This window comes from Acanthaster planci, linkage group LG05, assembly GCF_054643075.1.
Source record: "Acanthaster planci isolate LZ-2023a linkage group LG05, COTS_SCS, whole genome shotgun sequence".
Classification (NCBI taxonomy): Eukaryota; Metazoa; Echinodermata; class Asteroidea; order Valvatida; family Acanthasteridae; genus Acanthaster; species Acanthaster planci.
Window position 1 is genome coordinate 6,532,286 of NC_141781.1, and position 17,069 is coordinate 6,549,354.

At 42.7% G+C, this 17,069-nt stretch overlaps 1 protein-coding gene across 5 annotated transcripts in view; it reads right to left on the reverse strand.

Annotated features, from left to right (window-relative positions):
* Nucleotides 1–17,069, reverse strand: part of LOC110987762 (uncharacterized) — a 115,990-nt gene that overhangs the window by 12,013 nt on the left and 86,908 nt on the right. For all 5 annotated transcript variants that reach the window (XM_022250816.2, XM_022250850.2, XM_087136469.1 and 2 more), the window contains 2 exons: nt 16,912–17,039; nt 6,531–6,600 (listed from right to left, as the gene is read on the reverse strand). In XM_022250816.2, coding sequence (XP_022106508.1) covers nt 6,531–6,600; nt 16,912–17,039 — 198 coding nt within the window. The remainder of the gene's footprint in view (nt 1–6,530; nt 6,601–16,911; nt 17,040–17,069) is intronic.

Here is a 17,069-nt window from a genome sequence, read left to right on the forward strand (position 1 = left end):
AAACATATATTTCATGCCGGCTTTCCTGCCTATATTTACCCGATTTGGTGGGTACAGCGTATCATGGTTTGTGGACATGGGTTGAATGTTTCCTTTCAGTGTTCTTATTTTGGAGCCGAAATGGAAAAATGTCAGGGCGGCAGAGGAACAGAGAGGCACATCGTCCTCGATTGAATTACGGCATTTTGATGGAAATGAATACACCAGAGTCAGTCTCTATATCCAAATTCGAAGTGAAACGCGGTGTTCTGTAGCACCCAGGCCCAAAGGGGGGGGGGAATCATCACCTACCCTGACACGACGAACACAAGCTACATGCCTTCACATTTGACAACATTCTTAAAATAATTTGATATCGAAACCTTTGTCGGTGGTTTTGAATCGTCTGGTAAAAGACTTAAGCCTGAGTGGATGACCAAAATGTCTGAAGTTAGTGAAATTTAATACTGCAAGTTGCGTCTCAAATGTCTCCTTTAAAAACAGGAAGAAGGAAGCGACACCAGTTCCTGACTGCTGATCCTCCTCGTTTTACTTTTCTCTTCCCCCCGATGTTTCGGAAATACGTGAAATATAAGACGAATCAGCGGAAACATTTAAAACTCAGTTTTGTGAATGTCGCTGGAACGCTTCCAAGAGAGCTTCAGAGGGGTTTTCAAACTTTCTTGTGCATAGCTCTGAGAATGCTATGGGCATGCAGCGGTACAGAAGATGTATTTTTCTGTCTCACACTGTCTCTAAACGTTCTCGGCATTTCAGTTTTTAGATTGTGCCTACTTTAGCCTGTAGAAGGATCCTTTTGTGTGACACCTAAGAGCAAGGATCGGTTTTTGCCCTATTCAGATCTTTGGACGTGATGGCAAAATTGTAGACACGTTCACCATGTAATTCTTTAAATTTATGTTGCAGATGAAGAATTTCAGCTTGATTAGATAAGTCGCTCTGTAAAAATGTCCTTAACTATTTTGTACCGGGCCACGAGCAAGCACTTGTTCCTACGTGTGATAAACTGGGAAAACCTCGACATTTCGACATTTCTACAATTTGGGAAAAGGGTACGGCTATTCGATACAAAACTTTAAAACGTGTGCAAAAACACCATACTCAATTCGTAAAAACATGGCAAAGCAGTAATTTGGGAACTGTGCAAGGAGGAGGTTTTGCCCCGCCCTCTTTCTTGTGGATAAACCACGGACAAATATAGTCTCAATTACATTTCTGCAAGACGAGAAGTGGAGGCAAAATATATTACTCTGTTGGAAACAGCAGCTTACTGAGAAAATAATGGATGTGGCACTCCTTAATTTGTCACGGTTTGTGCTAACCGCTAATGACATTCACGCTTGGTCAAAAGACCCGGTAATTAACACCACCTCGCTCCGGCCTGCCAAGTCGAGGTCAGTCGAGACCCTTCCCCCCGCCGTCATGCACGGGTACGTCCGGAGGCGATCCGGGGTTAGTATTATGCGCCCGGACTTAATGCATAATACAGCTTTCCGCCATCAGCTACTCATGCTGAAAGCACCTTACACGACCTCCCTTTTCGACAGGGGCATCATGCCAGAAATAATTGACTTTGCGAAAGCCTTACAAAGTGTTGACCAATTTCGCGGTATAACGCTATACTGTCCTCTTTCCGTCAACTTCGTTTGGCAGTTGTCTTCCACAGTCCCCACCCAATCTTTCTTTTTTTTGGGGGGGGCACAATTGATTCTTCCTTTTCCTGCATAATCTCCACTTTTTGGAAAAATGTGGAAACTTGGACTTGTACCCCTAATTGCTCCAACAACTATAGGTTGGCGACCCACATCTGTAATTTGTATAGGCCAATCCCACTTGTTTTGGAAGAGCGCTGATTAAATCGACCGTTCATTTTGCATGGGAGGTCTCAACTTGTTGAATATTACTCAAACAGGTCAGCCGGACATGTTTTTAACGCATACGCATCGACGTGTATGCCCCCGTGGGAATCTACAAGTTCGTGTGCTCGGATCAGGTCACCAAAAACCCCCGACGGCAGGCAAGGGACGTACGGCCACCCGCGTAAACGTGCTCCAACTCTAGCACCCTCTCGAGTGCCGAAACCCAAGCCCGAATCCGGCGCATGGCCGGCCAGGGACCTCTGCGCGTTTCACCTTCTCCAGCATGCTTGGACCGGTCTATGTGAGCTCGTCTCCAATTATTCTCCGATGACCGCGACTCGATTCTAAGACACACTCTGCGATGCACCGCCGAGTGCGGATTAAACCTTGCCGCTGGAGAAGCACTCCGTAACGGTAACCCCGCTCATCGACGCGACTTGACAACGTTGTTGTTCTTTTCTCTCGTCTTCGACGAGCCCTCAGGTTTTTCCGACGCCATTTTGACCTATTTGCATAATTTAAAATCAGCCGAAAGTTGGAGAGTAATTAGGTCAGGACAGTTGGCAGCATATTTATTTGTACAACAATACATGGGCTTCACTAACTTCTCTGTGGAATAATTCAAGCACCAACTGGTACAAATTCGAGTAAGGGTCGAATCTCTGCATGCTAGGAATGTATAAAATAAACGACAGTTTCAGCATGTTGGCATCGTGTCAAAGAAATCTGCACAAATTAAAATACGCTAAGATTAACTGATGTTTTTGCAGCAACACCAAGGGTGTAAGATCGAGTCCAGTTTGATGAGTGATTACTGACTGAAAATAATATCAGCTGAAACTATCAAACATCATTCTGCCTTCAGTTACTTTTCAATGAAACCCATCCATTTAAAAATGGACCAGCTATTGAGTAGGGCCAACGGAACCCAGGGGTTTTCCTGCAAAGAATAACCGGCTGCAGAAGTGAGCCCTATTTAACATCTGTGTTCCTTTACAAAAAGTGTCATCACAAATCATATCTTTAAAAAATCACAGCTTAATCATTACATTATTTATTTGAACTACGCCCGGACTCTTCTCTCCAATTTTAGAAATATTTATACTTCGATGATAAGCCGTATTTTCATTCTAGATGTTTTTCAATTCCACGCATTGTTAGACATAAGTTCACAAGTGAAATTTTCATTTCCAATCTTAGGTTATTTGAGACATTTTATCTTTAATGGTTTGTTATAATTCAAAATCAAGCCAAAAGCGTGCGGACAGCAATTTAATGTTTGGAAGGATTTTAAAATTATTTTAAATTTAGTCAATTTTCTTGCTAAAACTTGAACTTTGTATTTTTTCGACGCTTGCACTCTACACCTTATAAAGAGCATTGAAGACTCCGAGAAAATTACAAGAGCTTCACCTTCAAGCACATTTTATTAGGCTCTACATGCCAGGGAGTCGCGCGCGTTGCTTGATCCCTCTAGCTCGAAAACAATTTCTCTCCAAATGTCAAGATGGCGGGGCGCAGCAAGGCTTGGAATGCATGGAAAGTGATTTGTCACATTGTTGATGAGCCAGAGAGCCCAGGCGCCTCAAGAATCAGTCGACGGAACCGTCAGCTGCAGGTCCTGTCGACCAGTCATCCCAACCCCATGCAGCTGGTCGGCTGTCCTTCAGGTATGTTATATTAGCGTTGGTAAGGCGCACCGCGCCGCGGCTGTTGTGCGGGCGGTGGGGGAAAAAAAGCGAACATTCGGGACGCGATACGATCGTGTTTAAGGCAAGATGCAAGGTGTCACCCCCTTCAACTCCAGCAAACGTTTGGTGTTCCAGGTACCAGATTATTAGCTTATTCCAGGACCCTGGATTTAAGTACGTGGGCGATGTTGATTGCCTGAACTGACGAAAGTCGTGACAGCGACAAATATCGATGAATATTGCAGAAGAGTAAAGAAAACATGGAACATTACTTGGCAAGATGTTTTGAAATAAATACACTGTGCACAACAAAATTGGCTAAAAAGGCTTTGAAATTATGAGTGAAACAGTCGTGTAACCGTGGTCCTATATTTCTCACCAACTGATAACCTATACTGGGCGAGAGAGCTTTAATTTCATCGGGCGTTGCAGGGTTGAGTGGTGAAGCGTGTATATCCTTCATGGAGGCATATACCGGTCTCCTAGATAGTCAAGGTCTGAGCTGTTGATTGCGAGCCCGGGGCTATTCAATGGGTTTTTCCACACATGTCGCTTTTCTGGATGGAATTTTTGTTTTCTTTCTTGAAGAAACAAGAGACGGGAATGGGAAGGCAATATCACTCAAAGAAACGACGTGTTCAGTAAGATACATCAAAAGTCAATTTTCAGTCAATCGCTAGAATTAAGAAGTGACGGGGTGTCATTTTGTCAGGCAATCGCAAAAATATTTCTAATACAATCACCCCCAAACACTTAACCCAAATATTATTTCATTACAATAGCTTGTAAGTGCCATTTGACGAAAAGTCAAAAGACACGAGGCATATGGCAATAGGCAACTAGCGCTTCACAAGGATCTTTCTGGACGTTTGCATAAACTGTGTGCATGCCAGTCAATCCCCATAATCTGAAGTACTGACCCCGAAATAAGTGGCCTTTTCGCCCGTTCTTTAAAATATTAACAATAATACTGGCTGAAGCCCACCGCCACTGCGACGAACGGCGTAATTAAAGCACGCTCGATTACCGAACGGCAAAAGCAGCGTCAGGAGGGATGATCCGTGGGAGTGTTTTCTTAATTTATGAACGCCCATGTCCCTGACCCATTCTGAAAATCGATAAGTGGCAATTTTGAGTGGGGCCTATGACATTATTTTCCAGAGTGTGTCAATTTGTATATCAAGTAAAATGGGCGACGGTGATTATCGCACCGATACGCATAGAGCGTTGTTGGAAAGGCTGCGCGACAACCGCTCCCTCTTGGAAAACAAAATGGCCACTTCAAACAGCACATATATCAGGTGGAATTAAGCACGTCCATTAAGGGCCCAGAAAGTGGAGCAAGTGGGTCCCGCAACTTCATTTCTAGTTCTTGACACAAATTGTTTAAAGCGTCCTCCGCGTATTGAAGATTTGACGTGCGTCGTCATTCCTATTAGGGACTAAATTAGGGGGCGTATTCGAAACCCCTGTTGTCCAGGGACTCGCGGACATTGTTTTCGGGATGCTGATCGCGAACGTCCAAGCGTAAGTGGAATAAAGTTGGGCAAAAATTCAAGACAGCAGTAGCCGTATTAACAATGAATGCGAAAATGAGATGATATTTAGGATCTTACGATAATTTAAATCCAAAATAGCCATGTTATTATATACATTGATGAATGTAAATTCTCTTCGACAACCGTGTATATAAACCTGTGGTTTTATTTTCCTCCTGAGTATTTCTATTTCATGAGGAAAAAAATAGCAAATTAAAAAATTAACGTCACGCTGAGGTATGTGCCTAGTCCGCCATAGTTGCTCTTGACGTTCTTCATCCACTTCCCAGTAAGTTAAGTGGGAAGAGAGAATCCTGTTATAAGCAATGTTCGCGTGTTGATTCTGGTCATTCGGAACTCTGATCTCGTGTTTATCCGACACAAGAACAGGTTTCGAATACGCCCACTGTGTACAACCAACCGTTCATACATACAGATATTTCAATCTATATGGGTAATTCCAGAAATTAGGGGTGCATTTTTTTCGCGTCCCTGTCACATCTGACGTATGATTTTATAAGTTCAGAATAGATTTTCTAATTTCCAAGAGTGATGAATTAATGCAAATTGCCTGCCAAATAAATATTAATAGTTTGAAATCAATTCCAGTGATGTTTCCATGTCAACAAAGGTCAGATGTAACAGGACACGAAAATGTCACACTTTTGGACCCCTAATTTCTGGAATTACCCATATACACGCTGTTCAGGTGGTTACATGAACACCATAAAGTTGTTGTAACTGAGACCCAATCACCGCGAATCGTGAGTAAAAAACATGCGAAGAGTGCAACATCGGGAACTGGGCCTAGATTATAAATGGAACGTGCCTAGATCAGATGGATGGATGAGGTTTGGATGTTGTTTATAAGACAACGCGCCCTCTACAGACGTTTGGTGTAGGACGAGGAGACAGCGCCCTGGCCTCAAGTTATACAGCGAATGGGAAAGATGGTCGGTCATGTAAAAATGATACTGTTAGGAAATGAGTGCAGTATGGAGAGCGATTAAGGGCCACAACTTCCTCGATATCTCCTTTTCTCCCCTGACTGAGCTCTATCTTTTTTCCTGTGAAACGTATTCAGGCACAAAGGGAATGAGTATCACGGCGTTTTTTCAGTCTTCAGATTTTCACATTTCTATCAGACATGTCACAGCTTGGAAGAATTTAAATATTTTGTTGAAGTTCTCAAGAAAGCTTTGTAAACCAAGGCAATGCCAGTGAACGACGTATTTCATGAGACCAGCCTAGCTGTGGGCGCTTTGGCTGAACAGGCTTATGTCAAGTTAAGAAAATGGAGTCGAGCTTCTAACAGGACGACAACCAGAAAGAAACCTGTCCCTGAGATGCCATAAGGGTTTTACAGTTCGAAACTGGATGTGGAAAAGAAGTTTCATCATTATCTACTACTGACTACAATCGTACATATCACGCATCCTCACCTTTGCCATGTCGACGACCGTACTAGCCTCGTCCGCTAACTTTCTTTGATCTAACTTCGTTTTCCTAAGCCTAGAGAGAAAGAAAAGGGGATTTAAAAAATGTAAGAAATGAATTTGACCACGTGTAGAAATCGTGGCAATTTATGCCGTCGCGTTACGGATTTGTACCGACAGCAAAATGCGAATCCTTGAACGTTTCAACACACTGCAGGGACTGACGGAAATCAAGGGACTGTTCTTAAACTTTAATCGCGGCAAAGTGGACAGCCGCGAGGCATGCAGATTCGAAGCGAACCCACATCGTGCAATCAACGGATTCATCGATCTCGGCTTTCGAGGCTCTCAAGGCCAGGAGTTTTTTGTTCCGAATTCTTAAGCATTCGCCAGAGTGCTGGCTTTAAGTATGGCTGGTCTTGAGAGACGATATAAATAACTGATATTAATGGCAAAAAGTATAGGCCTATTGCATATTGCGCCACCCTTTGTCATTATGAACAATAAGTGCTGCTTTACTCCAGCCAAAATTTCGTATGTGAAGTTCGATTCCATCCCGAAGCCAAAGGCAGAAACATCGAGGGTAATGGTTTTGTACTTGTCGCGGAAAACGTTATGAATTTAGGGTTGGGGAATGTCAACAACGTATTCTGCTTCAGTATTTTTTGGCGTTTTGTGGTCATGAGCGCCCGTGGGGTCATAAGCGCGCGTTCTGGCTGTGTCCTCGAAGCATACGTGCATCACACGCATCCCTTCATCTGTTGCCAGAGTTACCGGTCCTGCTTCGGATGACGTCACAAGCACACGGACAGGAAAAAGCCCACCTTCTTCACGTCGAAGAGTTCCGCTCAAATACAAGTCTCAAGCCGAGAGATCTGCATCTGGCCGCTTTTGCTAACACTTCCCCCAAGACACGGCTCCTTCAACGCTGTTCCGCCATTTCAAAATGCTTCCTGGATTCGGACCATTTCGGCCCTTAAAAATTCTCAGAATGTTTGCCTGACATATTTGATTTGAACTGTCGTGGGCTTTTAACATGGCCACTGTTTTAGCTCAGGTGCTTATAATGCACTGACCTGCTTTCATGGCACTAGTGGAAAACAAGAATTTCTTAACATCAGGGGAATGTAGAAGAAATTGATCTATGAATACACATGGATTTAACACTTTTCAGATTAGTGCATCTCCGATTTGTTTGCACAAAGAATTTATCGACTGTTCAAATTGTCACTAAATATACAAACCCACGGCTTTGAGTGAAACGTTTGACATAGGCTTGCAATTTTAGATCCGATGAAAACCAAACATAATTCTGAAATGTACACATCAACTGTTTAATCTCTAAACAGAGCTTTCTGCTGCTTTTCATCTTTGTTTGTCAGACTTCTTCTCTCCATTTGCATGGTAATGGCGGGACATTCCTAGTACGTACAGAGACTTTGCGGTCATTGCGTTCATGCATTCACAAAGCAAGGATACATTTTCGCGGAACTAGGGCCCTAGAGGATCATGAGATGCATATAACAAAGTCGGGAAATGCCTCATCAGTCCGGGAAAATAAAAGTTCCCCCCTCTCGGCTACGGGCAACCAGCTAGGGGTAACTGTACACCAAAGCACTCCATGGGGATCAGTCATGTCAGACATTGCCCCCAACTGACGACAATGCACTGCAAACATACGGCACAGCCGGCTGTCAATTGAACCTTTAGGAGAGAAAAAAAAATGAAATGTCTACGGGACAATGTCATCGATTCCCACCGGGCATTCCTGCCGCACACGACTTTATGTGCCCGAGGCAGGCATACGGAAAACCCTTACGGTATATTTCCAAAATTCATACGCAGCTCTGTGGAGGGCTTTCTTTCTGTCCAACTTCTGAGGTTGAAAAGGAAACAGCCCGTGTGATCCTCACTAGCTTTTCGAACTTATTTACATCGTGAGGAAACAGTGTTAATCTTTCCTAAAAGCTGGGAATAAGAGCAAAAGTCGAGTGGTATTTGTGTGAGTACATCTTAAGTTTAATTGGGTCTAAGTTTAAAAAATTACTTTTCAAAAACAACACCAAATGTCGATCGTCTCACAAATCCTACGCACATATGGTAGAAAACCTATCCAAACGAAAAAAAAAAACCCGCCCATACTTTATACTGTTTTTCAAGGAGATAGGAACACAGAACCATAAAATGTAAGTTCTGTTTCATACAGTTATTGAATTCGGTAAGAAGTATCACCTCTTTTTTTATCATGCAGTGTAATGTTTAAGCAAAAGGATAATGGAGACACCTCGAAGGAGTTTTTCCTTCCGATTATTAGAAGAGATCTGCGGGCCTACATGTGCAGATTCTATAGAACACACGTATCAACAACCTCATTAACTATCCCGCGTATACGACTGACGGAACAGTTCTTTGAACTACCGAGAAACATGCGCACATTAAATTTTGTCGCCTACGCTGGTAACCTGACTGTAAAGCTGATGGTGAAAAATTGCACACTATGATTACGACAACCTAACGCAAAGGTCTTCAATAACCCTGCTTCAATAACAGGCCTCATACCAAGAAATCTTACACGCCCGAGACGATCTAAGGGACAGGGAACACGACCGCTGAAGGATGGTGTGATGTTGCTGAAGCCCTGAATTCCATCCACATAATGCCTAGAACTCAGTCTTGGCTAACTCCCTTCTCAGATCACGTACCTTCGTCATGGCGTGAACCGTGAAGCGAGGGCCCAACGATCCGAAAGCCGCACACCGTGAATCCTCAAGTATTCTCACAAAGAATACGTGCCCATGACAATGATGAGCAAGCACAAGCGCGCAGGTCCCGACCTGAAAGGTGCGAAACTTACGCGCCAAGAATCCTCGCATAACAATCAATCATTTGTAGTGAGATAAAACGACACCTGGTTTTGCTGTTTACTTGAACAATCAGTAAATTGCTGACAGAAAAGTGGGATAATTGTGCAATCGGAAAAGAGGTTGCATTTTTTACAGAGCATTTTCAAATTGTCAACAGTTATTTTGTTTGTTGGTTAATGAGATACGTCGAGACTGGAGAATATTCCCCGGCAGAATAAAAATATTAATTGAAAATGGCCAAACTATCGTTTCCATAAAAGAAACGAGAGAGAACTGCCCTTGGAATCAAGAAAAACAAATGAAATCATCATCTCAAATATCAATATTACAGAAATACCGAAGATATTTGGAATTTATTTCCGTATTGAGTATGCTCATGTTTATATCTATAAAAGAGATGATACAATGGACCTCAAGAAACTCACACACGCTCATAAAAGGACTGAAATGTCACTTATCATTCGTAACCGATGCTTTTTTCCCGAAGAAACAGACAAGTGTTAATAGCTGCCAATCAAACAGGTGAAAAAGATAAGGTTGCTGGATATGAAATTTTCTGCAGTTCACAGTAGATTTGAGTGTTAATACGAGATTACATGGTACCTCACTTAATTTTGTGCGCGTGAATACACTTCTGACACCCTAAGCAGATTTTTGTTCTTTTTGTCTGTACCTCTCTCACACCCTATGGCGTCGTAAGGCTGATAATGATAGAAGTAGTCGAGTGCCAAACACGCAAATAATGACTCGCCATCAAAGATGGAGGCACACGCAGAGACAAACTACATATACCAAGCCGACAGGGGATACGTGTACGCTCCAGGGCACCGGGGAAAAATTAATGCTTCCCTGGTGCGGATGTACGGGTGAGTACGAATTATACATAGCCGCGTACAGCGCTCTGCTCTGTCACCGGTCGCGTGCCTAAGTACGAATGGCTTGACGTGCCCACGCTATCAACACGAGCCCATTCTACAGGTCACGTCATGGAGGATAAGGGCAGTAGCCATGAATAATTGTTGTCCCACAATGCAACATGGATCGAAGGATAACTGAGCTTGCATCCAACGAGGCCCTAGCACCACAATGACGGCCCCTGTGACGTCAACGTAATGCGCAAATCTTATAAGAGTATATAAGAGATACTGCAAACCGAATGAAAACGTTCGGGTCAATTGTGGCAAATTTAAGTACTGAGAGAATAATTTTGGTGATGGAAAGTAGGAAATGGAATGTCGTGCATTTAGTGCCAGACAATCGATTTTTTAGGTACACATATGTATGTGCAGTTCTGGCAAATTTAACGAGGAGTGTAGCGGAGGCCACATCTAAAATACATGAAATTTGAACTTGCGAGAAATCTTGACCATGAGCCCAGCACATAGCAGCAACAAAAACCAGCCACTGCAGTACGAATTTTATGCCATATCGGCATTAAAAAAGTTCCAGTTTTTGCCAACTCGAACTCCGCGCGTAATTCAAGAAATTAATAAAATAAATATTGCGCCCTCAGGCTATATCGTCGTCAGTCGCTGCCAAACGTCACTCCAAAAAAACCTAAGACCAATCCCACTCAAAATTACCAATGCATCGCGCCCGGATCGCTTCGTAAATAGCGGTCATTATTACCTCCGTCATTGTCAGATTCAATGAACGACTCAAGCCCAGTGACAGGCAGCCAGTTCGACCAATTTGTTAGCCAGAGACAAACACGACATGGTTCCCTCACCGTCCCCAGGGCAGTAATTAGTTGTCTGATCCCAGCACACCAACAACGTCACCCAGAGCCCACCACGCGTGTTTCCCCAACTGGTTCTTTGTTTGCCCTCGGATCAGGCATGGATGTGCCTTTCACGTCGGCTGCCATTACTACTGCGGGAGCTGATTCGGGTGCAATCGTTTGAAAAAATAAGGTTGTTTTCAGGGAGTGCTGTCGCGTTTAATCGAGGGCCGACCGGCCGATGTGCATTTCTACTTTAAGAGGAAAATAAAGGGGAATGTTTCTTGAAACAAAATTGCGAATTATATTGCTGTGCACTGACAGAAGACCCAAGGGCAATACGCTAGATGCACGTGATAAGTGATAAGCTTGATTCGTTTCTCCCCGGTTGTAATCTAAATGTAAAAAAATAAGCAAAAGGGATTTTGGCTTTTTTTCACAACGCAGGCATATTACGGGCACATGTGTCTCGAATTCAGAAATTTACTTTTAAGGCCTAATATTGCGATAGCCTTTTTTCAACAACCATGGTGCTAAAAAAAGAAAATATGGCTGAAAAAGCAGGTTCCGTTTTTTTTTTACTTTAAGTTCACTCTAAAGGAGGTATGGATTGCTTGGTCGAAGTGTCTTCAATGAGATTCCGTAGCTTACTCACGATATGTCCCCAACTTGTCGTCACAATGCTGCATCTGAATGCAAATTCATTTTAAAATTACTTTCAAAATACGTGGGACCGCAAATAAATTCATTGGGATATGTTTCTCTAGAATGTAATATTGGGTGTAATTTTAATGTCCCAATCAAATGGATTTCAATTACAATTTTTCCATGTTAAATACATTTCGGTACCGTTACGATTTTTATGGTAACACGGCTATTTATGAGGCAAATGGGATGCCATTTTAGCAAGAAATATTGGTTAAGCGGCTACATAGTATCTGTACACTATAATTTACCAGAGTTTTGAGAAATTTGGCTGTCTCGTGTATATTCCGTTCTGTGGTGATTTGAACAATGTTTTCTCACACACATTATTTCGGTCTGACTAAATTTTGAGTTCATGGTTTGGGAAAATGAATGCCATCTAAATAAAAAGCGTTCCTAAAATGACATCATAGAAACAACGCCCCCATTTGCCAAGATAAACACGGAAAACTTCTAATGCTCAAAATGACCGTGCAGTATTCTATACGATTCTAAACAAAACAAACAACAAAGGCAAAAAAAAAAGGATGTCTAATACTTTCGTACACTTAAAAGGAATAGTACGTTGGACAAAACATGTTTCTCTGTACATTTAACATAATGAACATAGACCTTTGAGACAGATACGATTACATTATTCACACGTTTTGATTGTCAATTCGTCCCGAGTTGTTTGTGCAGTGAATACGAAAATTTGAACTTTAAAAGAAAACTCTCGTATATCAAATTTTGTCAAGATAAGTTCTTTTGTCCTCCACAAGGTGTGGCATCTTCCCACGAGTGATTAAATTTCCTTCACTTCTTTGGGGCGAAAAACGTTCTTTGACCCTACCAAAAAAATATCAATTTATTAATGAGCTTTATCCAGAACAGCCGTAAGGATGCTTTCTTCATTAGATAATACCCTCATTCAAATACTTAGAAATATCGTAAACTATGTTTAGTAACTTTAAGAAATTACATCGAATGCTTTGCCGCCTCTTCGAATTCAAAACACACCCACACGTGTGCGTCCGTGATTCGGTTAACACTACTTCATCTCTCATCGCAAGTCTTTGACATTTTATGAATCCAATACTGGCGTCTCTGCTTGGTATATGGGCGAACAAAAGTGGACATTCTGTGCCAACGTGGAAAATTATTAAACGTAATTAAACAAAACCAATCGGAGTGAGTGTACTTTGGAGACAAAGGATCGAGCATTTTTGAAGAGTTTTGTAGCACGGACAGGTGTGATTGAAAGGCTTCTTGCCGTAAGACAAAATATGAAGCAAACTATGGGACAGAGAGAACCCCCCCGCCTTTGTGTTGGTCATCGTTATACTGGTATCTCAGGAATTCTTTTCAGACATCGGGGGGGGGATGTGTTATGTGACAATAGGCTGGAGTGTGTATAGAGTGTCCCAGAAAAAAATCAAAGCCTGGGAAAAGGGGTTAATCTGCCCAAACCATGAGATATGATTATAATGTATAAGGATCTCCGAGAAGTAGAAGCGGTATTCTTTCTAATGATACCTTGATGGTATCCCTCCTGTCATGCATGACTGAACACCATTGTCTTGAAAATGGGGCATCCGAACTCAGTTGTAACACTTTGGATAAACCAGTGAATGAGGTTGTTCTCTGTCATGCTTGTCCTGGATAAGATATCAGGGGCACACCGATTATTTACACATTACGTAATTCACAGTATTATGCACCAACACCCTCCGCGTGTCCGCCTCCCCTTCAATGCAAAGTTCACAACGGATGCGCATGTCAGCCACAGCTCGTCTCACCAATGCAGGGTCTTGTCGTAAGATGTCGACCTCCTGTTGAATGCGACCTCGTAAGTCTTAGATGTTACGTGGTGGACTGGACCTTCAGATACCCCCATGAAAAATAATCACACGGGGTGAGATCCGGAGAACGGGGCGCCCATTCAATTGGATGGTTAAGAGCAATTACTCGATCTCGGAACCGTTCCCACGGGAGATTCCCCACAGCAATGAGCCTGTGTGCAGGTGCCCCATCTTGGGCCCACAAGAGGTGTCGGAAAAAAAACATTTTCATGCCGTTGAAAATGCATCTGAAGTTTGGGTACCACGTCTTCGTTGATCATGTGAAAGTACCGTTGACCATTCACATTCCGTTCGAAAAAGAATGGTCCGATAATGGCACCATTCCCACACAGTCCTACCCAAACGGGTGCCCCCTCGGTACGTATTCAAAGTTGTCGTTATGGGTGTTAACTTCTCCGTTCATCCCAAATGCTGCCTCATCACCGATTGTCAACCATTCAAGAAACCTTCCATTGGCCTGACAGCGCTCCAGGAGCCATTGAGCAAACTCCCGTCTCCTCCTGAGGTCTCCATGCAAAAGTTGGTGGCGGATGTGCATTCGGTATGGATGGAACTTGCAGGTCTTACTGCGTTATCCGGTTAAACGAAGAATGGGACAGTCCAAGTCCATTCCTCCTGCAACTGGTTCCCCTTGGCTGTTCGACAAGTTGCTGTCTAACTGCAGCAATGTTTTCAGGAGTTCGCACTGTGCGCCTCCTTCCCGAATGACCTGCATTCAACTTATGGCTTGTCCCATGTTCTCGGTATTTGCGCACATTTTCCCAGATGGTCGACTTTGCCGGTGGATTCCTATCAGGGAAAGCTTACCGAAATGCAGCTTGGGTGGCTTAAAAGCTCTTGTTTTCAAGAAATTTCGTCACGACAAACACTCTTTGCTCTTTGGTAAGTTGCACCATGTTGCAGACTTGCTGTCCTGCTGCGAACACTTTACAAGACTGCACTGGCCTCGGGGCAAGTCAACACATTTAAACCAGATTATTGCATAACTTGAAAGTGTCAAAAGGCAATGTTCCCTCATTAACATGACCTTTTGTTGTCACTTTCAACCAGGACAAGCATGACAGAAGACAAACTCATTCACTGGTTTATCCAAAGTGTTACAACTGAGTTTGGATGCCCCATTTTCAAGACAATGGTGTTCAGTCATGCATGACAGGAGGGATACCATCAAGGTATCATTAGAAAGAATACCGCTTCTACTTTTCGGAGATCCTTATACATTACAATCATATCTCAAGGTTTGGGCATATTAACTCGTTTGATAAGGGTTTGGTTTTTTCTGGGACACCCTGTATAGGGATTGGACTTGTTGGGGGTACCCCTCTGTCCCATTTCGTGCCTGGTATATAAGACTTTCCTCTATGATAAGACGTACGGTGCTCTTACAGTACCTCAAATATTATTCTTCAGGTGTACTGATGAACTCTCTAGTTGCAAAATCCTTTGTAGGGTACACTGCACTTAGACTACACGGGCTCAGTTTCAAATTGAGCACTCCTCGATTCTGTATTCGCGCACTATCTTAAAAGGGCATAATTTGGGAAGTTACATGGGCGGTATCATAGCACATGCAGCAGTTCGTGGTAAATTTTAATCAAGAAATGCCGTCTCTATCCCTGGCAATGATTGAGACATCCCGCCGCAGAGCGGTTTCACAAATATATCTACAGGTAACGAGAAAACAAAACAAACTAAAAGCACACCTCCCCGAAAACTAAACATCACGTCACAAAACAAAAAAAAAGGGAACAAAACACACACAAAATCTGACCACAACATTTCGGCAAAAATAACGACAGTTATTAAACTCAGCCTGAAAAAAAGCTCAGGGGTCAGGCCGTATCATTTCGACACCACACCCCGTGGGGCCTTGTCCAAGCCAGATGTGTGAAACAGTATCATCTCCGTGGTGTACATGGCGACGCGACGAACCAGGTGTTGCATTGTATATTGTTCGACCCAAAAGGCGGGAGTTCGGTGACGTATATTGGGAACTAGGATAACGTCATAGAGCAAGGCACGACCACTTATCTGTTGCCACCACATAGCATACTGCGTTCAGTTCTAAGCCTGTTTACACGGTTTGAACGCTGCGCTATAAGCAGAGAATTATAGGACGTCATCGAGGGCAGAATAAACAGCGGTATAATGACTCATGAACCGGGAATATCAAAACAGGCTTGAGAAAGAACGTCTGGGAAGATGTCATGAGCCTGTTAAAGTAATGGGTCCCAAGGATAAAAACTAGCAAATGCTGTGAAGTTCAAGCAAACTGCAAAATCATTTACTGAGAAGTAAAAGCATTAAGAATAAACAGTTGCTTGAATTTGTATGCATAAAATGTTTCTTTTACTGTGCAGCATGTGCTTGTACAAATAGTAGCAAATGCTTTATGCTTGTGGCTGACTGCACAGCCGAATGGTTTTGCACAATACAGGGTTTCCATTGTCTGCACGTACAGACACACACAGTGCAGCACGGTGCTGTAATAACATTCTTGAGACCTCAGCATGGCAGATAAGCACGATGGCAGTAATTTTGATCGCAAAAACCTTGATGAAGAAAATTGCTCTGCCACTCTCAAATCGGTACAACTGCCTGCACCTGGTTTCTTGAGATTCCCTCCTTAAGGCATACAGCTTTTCCTTTCGAATGACATTCATGAACGCTGCCATTTTGAACATTAGTAAATGCTCCTCGTTTTCAAGCTTGCCCTGACCCAGTCTTGAAAAATGTCAAGTAAATACTCCAATTCTGTAGAACTGACTCATTTTTACTCATACAAAACGAAGCAACTGCTTATTGTCAAGCACAGGTTTATAGAGTAAAAAGTAAATACTTTTACTTTTTAGCAATTGCACTAAAGTAAAAGCATTTTCTTCGTTATTATTCATAAAAACACGAGTATATGCTTCAAAAATGGTAGTAAAAGCAAATGCTACTTTTTATTCATACGACCCAATGTCCCGATGGATTGGGTCATTTTTCAAAGGAGAGATATAACGTACGGCGGCATAGAGTCTTCCTCCGTGAAAATGTGGCGGTGAGCATTGGCACAAACGAGGGAGGCACGTGTACATACATTGCATATGCAGCCTCAAGTGTATTTCCTATTACCACTTAAAATCGTCTTCATATAGATGAAATGCATTTTGCGATTCGATCAGGACATCACCTTAGAATGCATGATTTAAAAGCACTCAGAAAAACATGAAGCATATCTGCTCGACTTAGATGTAATCTACTACTGTACTTACTTGTGGATGGCACTGAGGAATTTCCGTTGGTGTTTTCGTATTCGTCTGGAGCTAACGTTTTTCACGAGTTTGGTGTATTTATAGATAAGCCACGTCTCTCGAAGAACATTTGCAGCTGCGTTCTTTAACTGAAAGTCGTATAAAAAGATAGACAGTTT